The sequence below is a fragment of the Poromitra crassiceps genome (assembly GCF_964638095.1).
Source record: "Poromitra crassiceps genome assembly, chromosome: 1".
In the NCBI taxonomy this organism is placed as follows: Eukaryota; Metazoa; Chordata; class Actinopteri; order Beryciformes; family Melamphaidae; genus Poromitra; species Poromitra crassiceps.
Genome location: NC_139623.1, coordinates 13867669 through 13879006, shown reverse-complemented (window position 1 = coordinate 13879006; position 11338 = coordinate 13867669). Strand labels below are relative to the sequence as shown.

General features: G+C 43.6%; 1 protein-coding gene across 1 annotated transcript; it reads right to left on the bottom strand.

Moving 5' to 3' along the window:
* Positions 1-5450: 5450 nt before the first annotated feature.
* On the bottom strand, positions 5451-7348 carry LOC310783746 (protein S100-A1-like). Its single transcript, XM_083644658.1, has 3 exons — positions 7210-7348; positions 5958-6100; positions 5451-5810 (listed from the first exon to the last, which is right to left on the bottom strand). Exons 2-3 carry the CDS (start codon positions 6093-6095, stop codon positions 5679-5681), a joined length of 270 nt encoding a protein of 89 aa, XP_083500784.1. The 5' UTR covers positions 6096-6100; positions 7210-7348; the 3' UTR covers positions 5451-5678.
* Between the last annotated feature and the right edge of the window lie 3990 nt (positions 7349-11338).

Sequence of the window (11338 nt, the reverse complement as noted above, 5' to 3'; positions counted from 1 at the left end):
AGGAAGTGACCTGGGGTTCAATTTAGAATGTTTTTGTTGTCAAGTTAAAACCGTCTATAAACGAAAAAAGAATAAGAAAAAAAACTGACCCCACTCAATTACACTACATGGAGATTAGGGCCAGAAAAATTTATTTGAGTTCTGAGTTTAAAGACCCCGCTAAAGTCATGTTTCAAGATGTGTATAAAATACTCTACTTTGCATAATAATTTGTGTCTGATGGTTTTTCCTACAAAAAAGGTTAAATTATCTTGATAAAATCCTTAAAATGACCCCCCCCCCTCCTTCTCCCTCATTTAAAAATCCAAAGCAACCAAGCATGGTTATCTAGAAGAGGGTTCTCAACTGGTCTAGGCTCACGACCCACATTTTTCCTAGTCATTAATTCACGACCCAAATTTCAGATTCCTTAATGCCTAATGCCTATATGCTTTTAATAAACTGGTGATGCTAGTAGCAAGCAAGCATGACATGTTTGGTACCAATAGATGCCTTAGCCCTCGTTCACACAGGACGCCGAACGTAAGCAGAACTGAAGTATGAAGCAGGCACAAGCTGAACGCCTTACCGTTCACACAAGACGCCTTCTCTTTCCCTCTTCTTCTCTTTTCACGCTTGGAAATTCGGCGTCAAGCCTGAGTGTGTGAGAGCGATCGCTTCAGCGTGGCGTGAGCGTGGCTTCGGCAAGGCTTCAGCGTGACACGCGCGCGGGTGGTGTGAACGGCCTCGCCTGTTAACAAGGACGCCTAAATGAAACTTGTGGGTTCAGCGTAGGTAGAGCTTCGGTTGAGCGTTGATTCGGCGTCCTGTGTGAAACGGGGGCTTAGGCCTTATAGTTTCAGAGGATACCAGTATCTTCACTCTGGCTTTAAAAGTGAGCCCACTACAGCCTCTGAAATACAGCAATGTTGGCCGCAGACACCGACATTCTCAAAGAGTAGAACTTTTTTTTCATACACACATCTGCGACCCACTCAAAACGTCCCCGCGACCCACTGTTGGGTCCCGACCCACCAGTTGAGAACCACTGAAACATAACTTAGCCAATCACAGCATACAACACGGGCTTTCACAGCATACAACACGGGCTTTCACAGCATACAACATGGGCTTTCACAGCATACAACATGGGCTTTCAACACATTCTCACTCGTGACAAAGTGATGACAAGGGTTCCTGACCGATCTGCAGTACCGTATATGACGAGTTGGGAGTGAGAATGTGTTGGGGTGTTAACTGCTGAATACTGGACAGGGATTGGCTCCAAGATTCATGATGTCACGAATCTTGCTTGTTGAAAACGACATTTTCAGAGCTCTGAGAAACTTTCCACTTTCAGCAGATGATTGTGAAAACAGCCTTCTAGTGTAAGTGGCCATTCACACCATACGCCGAAGCAATGCTCAACCTATGCTGAACCTACGTTGAACCTACGCTGAACCTACGCTGAACCTACGCTGAACCCACAAGTTTAATTTAGGCATCCTTGTTAACAGGCGAGGCCGTTCACACAAGCTGTGCGCGTGTCACGCTCAAGGCATGCGCACGCCTTGCTCAAGCGATCGTTCAGTCCTATTTTCCAAGCGTGACGCGTGAAGCTTGAAGCTGCCAGGCATGAAGTGAATGGGAGTGTGGGCAGGTTCAAGGCGTGCCGGGCGAGACGCTGAGGAAAAGAGAAGGCTTCTTGTGTGAGCGGTTAAGCGTCAGCTCAGCTTGAGCTTGCAGTGCCTCAAGCTTCAGTTCTGCGTATGTTAAGCGCCAGGTGTGAACAAAGGCTAAAACTCGGCACAGACATCATTCTGCACAGTGACGCTCAGATGTCCAACTGTAGGAACAAGAAGAACAACTGATTTTTGACTTTAGGGGGTCTTTAAAGTCAGAATTTTGAGTTTATTCTGACTTTATTCTCAGAATTCTAATGAACTCTTCTGTATGGGAGAGAGACAACTCCTCCCACAGTGACATTTTTAATTGTGTTAACTAAACACAAGGGGGCAGTAGTAGAAAGGCTGAATAAAACACATGCATCATGTGATTGATTTGGAACAGGCAGCTTTTTGTTTGCATTTTCCTTTGGCTAATTGGCTACCTTTAGGCCACTGCTCCACTTTCCAGCCACTTGTCTCATGTCACTTGTCTCATGTCACTTTCCAGCCACTTGTCTCATGTCACTTGTCTCATGTCACTTGTCTCATGTCACTTGTCTCATGTCACTTTCCAGCCACTTGTCTCATGTCACTTGTCTCATGTCACTTGTCTCATGTCACTTTCCAGCCACTTGTCTCATGTCACTTTCCAGCCACTTGTCTCATGTCACTTTCCAGCCACTTGTCTCATGTCACTTGTCTCATGTCACTTTCCAGCCACTTGTCTCATGTCACTTGTCTCATGTCACTTTCCAGCCACTTGTCTCATGTCACTTTCCAGGCACTTGTCTCATGTCACTTGTCTCATGTCACTTTCCAGCCACTTGTCTCATGTCACTTTCCAGGCACTTGTCTCATGTCACTTTCCAGCCACTTGTCTCATGTCACTTTCCAGCCACTTGTCTCATGTCACTTGTCTCATGTCACTTTCCAGCCACTTGTCTCATGTCACTTGTCTCATGTCACTTTCCAGCCACTTGTCTCATGTCACTTGTCTCATGTCACTTTCCAGCCACTTGTCTCATGTCACTTGTCTCATGTCACTTTCCAGGCACTTGTCTCATGTCACTTGTCTCATGTCACTTTCCAGCCACTTGTCTCATGTCACTTTCCAGCCACTTGTCTCATGTCACTTTCCAGGCACTTGTCTCATGTCACTTGTCTCATGTCACTTTCCAGGCACTTGTCTCATGTCACTTTCCAGGCACTTGTCTCATGTCACTTTCCAGGCACTTGTCTCATATCACTTTCCAGGCACTTGTCTCATGTCACTTGTCTCATGTCACTTTCCAGGCACTTGTCTCATGTCACTTGTCTCATGTCACTTGTCTCATGTCACTTGTCTCATGTCACTTGTCTCATGTCACTTGTCTCATGTCACTTGTCTCATGTCACTTGTCTCATGTCACTTGTCTCATGTCACTTGTCTCATGTCACTTGTCTCATGTCACTTGTCTCATGTCACTTTCCAGCCACTTGTCTCATGTCACTTTCCAGCCACTTGTCTCATGTCACTTTCCAGCCACTTGTCTCATGTCACTTGTCTCATGTCACTTTCCAGCCACTTGTCTCATGTCACTTGTCTCATGTCACTTTCCAGCCACTTGTCTCATGTCACTTGTCTCATGTCACTTTCCAGCCACTTGTCTCATGTCACTTTCCAGCCACTTGTCTCATGTCACTTTCCAGCCACTTGTCTCATGTCACTTGTCTCATGTCACTTGTCTCATGTCACTTGTCTCATGTCACTTTCCAGCCACTTGTCTCATGTCACTTGTCTCATGTCACTTGTCTCATGTCACTTTCCAGCCACTTGTCTCATGTCACTTGTCTCATGTCACTTTCCAGCCACTTGTCTCATGTCACTTGTCTCATGTCACTTTCCAGCCACTTGTCTCATGTCACTTTCCAGCCACTTGTCTCATGTCACTTTCCAGGCACTTGTCTCATGTCACTTTCCAGCCACTTGTCTCATGTCACTTTCCAGCCACTTGTCTCATGTCACTTTCCAGCCACTTGTCTCATGTCACTTTCCAGCCACTTGTCTCATGTCACTTTCCAGGCACTTGTCTCATGTCACTTGTCTCATGTCACTTTCCAGCCACTTGTCTCATGTCACTTTCCAGGCACTTGTCTCATGTCACTTTCCAGCCACTTGTCTCATGTCACTTTCCAGCCACTTGTCTCATGTCACTTGTCTCATGTCACTTTCCAGCCACTTGTCTCATGTCACTTGTCTCATGTCACTTTCCAGCCACTTGTCTCATGTCACTTGTCTCATGTCACTTTCCAGCCACTTGTCTCATGTCACTTGTCTCATGTCACTTTCCAGGCACTTGTCTCATGTCACTTGTCTCATGTCACTTTCCAGCCACTTGTCTCATGTCACTTTCCAGCCACTTGTCTCATGTCACTTTCCAGGCACTTGTCTCATGTCACTTGTCTCATGTCACTTTCCAGGCACTTGTCTCATGTCACTTTCCAGGCACTTGTCTCATATCACTTTCCAGGCACTTGTCTCATGTCACTTGTCTCATGTCACTTTCCAGGCACTTGTCTCATGTCACTTGTCTCATGTCACTTGTCTCATGTCACTTGTCTCATGTCACTTGTCTCATGTCACTTGTCTCATGTCACTTGTCTCATGTCACTTGTCTCATGTCACTTGTCTCATGTCACTTTCCAGGCACTTGTCTCATGTCACTTGGGAATGTTTTTGGACTGACGCGTCATCTGACAAAGCAAAAATGAATAGTAGCATAATTGCAGTGGTGTTTCTTAATAACTCTTTCGCCCACTCTGTTGAACCAAAGTTGAAAAGGTTTCCCCTTAAATTGATATAGTAACTATTAGATTTCCCATGGCAGTGTATAACATCCTCCACTGTAGGTCTGTTACCTACAGAACCTTCCTATAGACAGGCTTGTCATCTCTGCCTTTACATCAGAACGGATTATGAAGGGCTTGTACAAAGGCCTCATTACTCTATTTACACAGGCTCTGTAAATGGTCCTTCATTAGAATCCCTTCATATTTATTGTTTATTTATTGTTTATTGTGGATCCCCATTAGTCTGAACCAAGGTGAGACTACTCTTCTTGGGGTCCAAAACACATAACATAAAAACATAATACAATAACATTGTCGACAAGTTGATAATTATAACAAACAAAGACAAAAAGAGAGTGAATCAGCTCACTCTATTATATATCATATATTTCAGAAAGTGTATGAATTGGTATAATGTAGTGTTATATAATATAACATAGCACAATGCTATGTTATGTATGTATGTATGTATCATATGTGAGCCGCTCTAGCTTAGTCTCCTGTTTAAGGACCTCATATCATAATGGAATAAAGATGCTGGTGTCTTAATTGATGTCATTTCCTGGTCCACTGTGGTAAAGCGTCCAGACGGAAACATCGCCTCATAGTATCAGAGGTCTGGAAGGATTACACACTACACTGTGGGATGGTGCCAGGAAGACGAGTGAGGCCAAACTAAAATACATTGAAAATACATTATATATATATATATATATATATAATGTATTTTCAATGTATTTTATATATATATATATATATATATATATATATATATATATATATATATATATATATATATATATATATATATACACACACCGTATATATATATATATATATATATATATATAAGATCATTGTAAAGGCATGTCTGCTTTATTGGATGCAGCAGAGTGGGTGACACTGACATGATAGAGAGCCAGATACCTCATATGAAGTGTATGTACTGAATAAAATGACACACACACACAAAAATTAAATGTGAAAATATTTATTTTAATTCACTTTTTTTTTTTCACAGCAATTGGGCTAATTATTCTTTTTCAAAGTCAGCACATTTGTGGTCCCTCTAACAACCTGTCAATGCCTAAACAGTCTTTGTGTGTTTATCCAATCTCCTCAGAAGGTATGATAGTAAATCTTTGTGGTCGAGTCATAGATGCGACTGAAGATTGCTGCTGGCAGATGTTATTTCACCTGTCATTATTTGCACAGCTCGTTGCAGATTGTGGTGAGCGCGGCGACCAAAACGATGTACTCTTGAAAATCCACTGTGCCACTCTGGTCGGCATCCAGATCTTTGAACAACTGTTCCACCTTGGACGGGTCACCTTTCTGTTGTATCAGAGAAACAGAGACAGTACAGAAAAAGAAAAAGAAAGAGGCGGAGTTGTTAAGTTTATTGCATGAAGATTTCAAACTTTGCAATGTCCACAGTACAGTATGGTTTATCATGGTGAAACAGCTGTCTGTTTGACTCACTGGCAGAAGCTCTTTGAACTCAGTCTTCAGCAGTTCGGCGAGTTCTCCCTTGCTCAGTGTCTTGCTGTCTCCCTCTTTGCCGGAGTATGCGCGGAAAGCTTTGATGAGCAACGCCATTGCAGTCTGGATATCTGACATGGTGACTGGGAAAACAGAAGCATTGCCATGAAAACTCCTAATTTACAAAAAGATGCCAGCTATATTTTTTACATCGGTTTATTTTGGTGTCACTTTCAACATTGATTGCAGTCTATTGCTTTGCTACACACAGTGAAAGGATTAAACGTGATCAGGGATGTCTCTGGCCAACACATCTTCTGTCTCAGAAGGAGAGTGGTTTTAAACAGGGGGCAGGTCATGATCACCGTGGAAAACAAACTAAATGTAGATTTGAGTGAGAGCCATGTCTGCATTTTTCTCAAACAATTCAAAGCATGAAGCCCCGTCTCTTTTCAGCCTACTTTCTGCTTCTCTTTCGCCCACTCACTGCACTGTTCCTTCTTCTCAACACAAGTCCATGGCCTACGTGACGCACCATTCTCACATTGCTTTTCCAGCTCCACTCACTTTCTCTTCAATACTGTCAGTCTGTACATATTTTAACATCACTGTTTCATTGTTTTCTATGGCCATAGAGGTTTTGGATGGAAGAAGTACAGTAGGCTATGTGTACCAATATTTCTAATTTAGTATAATCCTTGTAGCCACACACACACACACACACACACACACACACACACACACACACACACACACACACACACAGTAGCTCAGGAGGTAGAGCGGGTCGTCACACTAATCGCTTTGGATGAAAGAGGTCGGTGGTTCGATTCCCGGCTCCTCCAGTCTGCATGTCGAAGTGTCCTTGGCCAAGATACTGAACCCCAAATTGCTCCTGATTGTGTGGCAGCCTGCCACCATCGGTGTATGAATGGGTGAATGTACCTACTGATTGTAAAGCGCTTTGGATAAAAGCGCTATATAAATGCAGGCCATTTACCATTCACACACACACACACACACACACACATACACAATGAAATGTTATAGTCAATGAAATTGCTCTTTTTGTTTTGTGGTAGCGAGGAGTAGGCTATTCAGACCCAGCTCTCCAAGAGCCACAGTACACAAACCACACCCAGCAACTCACTCATGCACCTCGGCATGCTACTGTAGATATTATGTAATATTTATTCAATACATTAACTCAAAACTTCAAATTTGGCACTGTTTTAAAAATGATTCCACTCACCGAAGTTGTGTGAGGAGTTGAGTAGACTGAGAAGGAGGAAGAGAGGAACTGGAGAGCAGAGGATTCACGGGAACTTTTTATATGGAGTTTGACACACCCTCCATGCAGAGCCTCCACCCTTCTTTCTTTCTTTCTTTCTTTGCTCATGAAGTTAATCATTATGTGCGTCCTGTAATAAGCTTAGTGATGCTAGCCAGGATTGTCTCTTTTGAGTTAAGGGGAAGTCTTAAACTTCAGGTTCAGGTTACCTTATTTGTACCCGTAGGTAGATTTGGAGTCCAGTTCCAGTTCTAGAGGAACTATTCTAGCTGGAAGTATTGAGTCATTCAAAAAGGATGATCAGCACACATTCATTGTGTCATGGGCCAGCACATTGTGGTAACATTGTTTGTCCGTTACAGTAGCCTACATCAGGCAATGCACTGCCAGTTACAGTAGCCTACATCAGGCAATGCACTGCCAGTTACAGTAGCCTACTGTACATCAGGCAATGGACTGTCAGTTACAGTAGCCTACATCAGGCAATGGACTGTCAGTTACAGTAGCCTACATCAGGCAATGGACTGTCAGTTACAGTAGCCTACATCAGGCAATGCACTGTCAGTTACAATAGCCTACATCAGGCAATGCACTGTCAGTTACAGTAGCCTACATCACGCAATGGACTGTCAGTTACAGTAGCCTACATCAGGCAATGGGCTGTCAGTTACAGTAGCCTACATCAGGCAATGGGCTGTCAGTTACAGTAGCCTACATCAGGCAATGGGCTGTCAGTTACAGTCGCCTACATCAGGCAATGGACTGTCAGTTACAGTAGCCTACATCAGGCAATGGACTGTCAGTTACAGTAGCCTACATCAGGCAATGGACTGTCAGTTACAGTAGCCTACATCAGGCAATGGACTGTCAGTTACAGTAGCCTACATCAGGCAATGCACTGTCAGTTACAGTAGCCTACATCAGACAATGCACTGTCAGTTACAGTAGCCTACATCAGGCAATGGACTGTCAGTTACAGTAGCCTACATCAGGCAATGGGCTGTCAGTTACAGTAGCCTACATCAGGCAATGGACTGTCAGTTACAGTAGCCTACATCAGGCAATGCACTGTCAGTTACAGTAGCCTACATCAGGCAATGGACTGTCAGTTACAGTAGCCTACATCAGGCAATGGACTGTCAGTTACAGTAGCCTACATCAGGCAATGGACTGTCAGTTACAGTAGCCTACATCAGGCAATGGACTGTCAGTTACAGTAGCCTACATCAGGCAATGCACTGTCAGTTACAGCAGCCTACATCAGGCAATGCACTCACTGTCAGTTACAGTAGCCTACATCAGGCAGTCGGACAGTGTCTCTCACTGGTAGCAAAATGAGGCTCAGCCTGGTTGCCACAATAAAATGTTCACATTGTACGTATCTGCGATCTATAGATATGTAGAAGCCGAACATTTGTGAAGTGAAACACGTTGCATATCACATTTCTAGATATGTGAATATTACAGTAACGTTATACACGCCATAGTCTGCTATTAAAAGAGGGCGGTGGCGAGTAACGGTGCATACCCACCCATCACAACGATACAAGTCCATTGAATTGTGCATTGGATGTATCTGTCATCGCCTTCCAAAGCATGCTGTGATACCTGGCAACACGGCGACAGCCACGAGAGGAGGGGTCAAATTCAAAATTTCAATTGAAAGACAGCAAGACAGCCAATCAAGCTGCAGCACCGAGCGAATGGCGGGGCAGGGCGACTGCAACTGCAAACGACTTTTGTGGTTGTGATGGGCAGGGACTGTTAGGGTGGTGTGGCCGAGGTGGGTGGAGCGTGTAAACATTCGCCTTTCACACCGGAGGGGCGGGTTCAATTCCCAGTCATGGTCACAACGTTTCCAAAGTCTACAACCAACCAGGATGAGTCACAGTTAACGTTTTTCTTATTTAAGCCGAACCCAAACCTTAATCCTAACCTTAACCAAGTTGTTTCACTTGCCTAAAACATAACCAATGTTGTTTTCCTGATCCTGTTCCTGCTTAATTGTTGATCCATGCAGATTGTTGATCTTGAGGAAGGTCTGAGGGCCTGGGCCCAGTTGCACAAAGCACCTTAGGTTAAGATTTCCCTTAGAGTCAGAGTTAAGGTGTCCATAAAATAGAATCGGCTGCACAAAATACTATAAATATAAAAAAAATATTAAATCTTGTGCTTATGTTTTCCTTAAAATGTTTAACCTTATGGAGAAGATTTAAGGGTGTTTTGTGCAGCCGATTCTATTTTATGGACACCTTAACTCTGACTCTGATAGAAATCTTAACCTAAGGTGCTTTGTGCAACTGGGCCCAGAACGTTATCAAATACAAGAGAAATGTGCATATTATGGAGCCAGAGAGACTGTGCCAAACTCTCCTGTTCCTGTTTGCCCCAGATCTTCACTGTGTTATAATGTTTCTAAAGGCTATAGGAGAGATGATAGCATCTTAGCTCGGTATTTTACACAGAGAGACGCTCACTCAGCTCAGCGACTACTGTACTTGTATTTACAGGCACAGCCTGTGTTTGTGTGCAGTGTGTCTGGTGTTGCTATGATGACTAAATGAGTAGCTGGCAGTGGTGTGTTAGCAGCACAAAGCTCTCAGAGAGAAAAGGAAGAGCAGTTGGGTGGAGTCACGGGGTCCATAACTCGGTTGGTGATTCACTGGGAGAGAATGTGTGTGTGTGTGTGTGTGTGTGTGTGTGTGTGTGTGTGTGTGTGTGTGAGACTGTGTGTGTGTGTGTGTGCGTGTGACTGTGTGTGTGTGTGTGTGTGTGTATGCGTGTGGGCGCATATCCCTTTAAGACTGTGAACCGCGTTAACGCGGTTCACGGTCTTAAAGGGATACGCACACAAATGCTGCATCAGGTATCAATGGGTTAATGAGGTGCAGTCTGGCCATTTGATGTTAGAGGACACCACACTGGAGTCTCTGTCATCACCAATGAGAGCGATTGTTCTTGTGCTGTGAGAGAGAAGTCAGACTGCAGATTCTAGGGAAGTTGAAGTGAGGGAACCAGAAGTACAAACTTGTCCACTTCATACCCCCCCCCCCCCTCTCTCTCTCTCTCTCTCCCCCCCCTTCCCACACACACACACACACCCACAGGGAGTTCCCCAAGCCCCGGTGGCCGGTGATTTCTCCGCCTACTGGCCTCTGGCCTACCTGTTACTTTATAGATTTTTTTTTCTTTTTTTACAGTGCACCTGAACGCAACATCAGAATCAGAAGCAGAATCAGAAAGACTTTAATGATCCCCGGGGGGAAATTGGGACAAGTTACAGTAGCTCGCTCACAGAACACACATAGCATAAAATAAACAGTAGTAAATGCAATATTAAGCAAATAAGCAGAAGAACACAACATAGCATAGAATAACAGTAGTAAATGCGATAGAAGCAAAAAATAAGTAGAATGTCTAAGTAAGCAAAATACAAAACACGTAACATACGTAACAACATACAAGATACCCGCTGAATAAGTGTCCAAATGTTCATGTCATTCTGGCCAATACTCCACTTCTGTTATAACATTTCAGTCTGGAATATGGAATATCTTTCAATAATCTTTATGACTAAAAGGCTAAAAGTAATCTCATGTGTAAGAAATGACTGTTCTACATTGAAGTAAAAATGTAAATAATTAACTTGTTGGTTTTGGATTTATTTAGCTTCAAGAGTGCATTTTTGTTCGTGTGACCCTCAACACAGGCTTTGAGAATCCCGGGCCACTTACTGATACTGGTTTATTTCAAGAAAAACATTTTGGCTAGTGGAAATTCTAATTGGCTGGTAATTTCTAGCAGCCATATTGGCAGGTGGTCAAAAAAGTTATTTTCAAGCCCTGCAGGGAGAGCAAGTGGTGACAGGAGTGAGTGAGAAAAGGATCAAATATTGGTGTTTAAGACTGAATAATGACATCACAACTGTTAATTTAAAATGAGTTATTCCTCTAAACCTGACTTCAAATGCCCCAATTTTTTCCGCGCCGGTGCCGTTCGGCCCCCAACCCTCAGCAAAATCTGGCCCTCTGGTAGCGAGGACATTTCTTTGTGGTCCTCTCTATTATCAAAGTTCCTGGGTTACTGCATG

Coding starts and splice junctions, on each gene's coding strand:
- LOC310783746 (XM_083644658.1), bottom strand. CDS start 6,095: ATGTCAGATATCCAGACTGCAATGGCGTTGCTCATCAAAGCTTTCCGC. Junction 5,811..5,957: donor AGTTCAAAGAGCTTCTGCCA/GTGAGTCAAACA, acceptor CTGATACAACAG/AAAGGTGACCCGTCCAAGGT.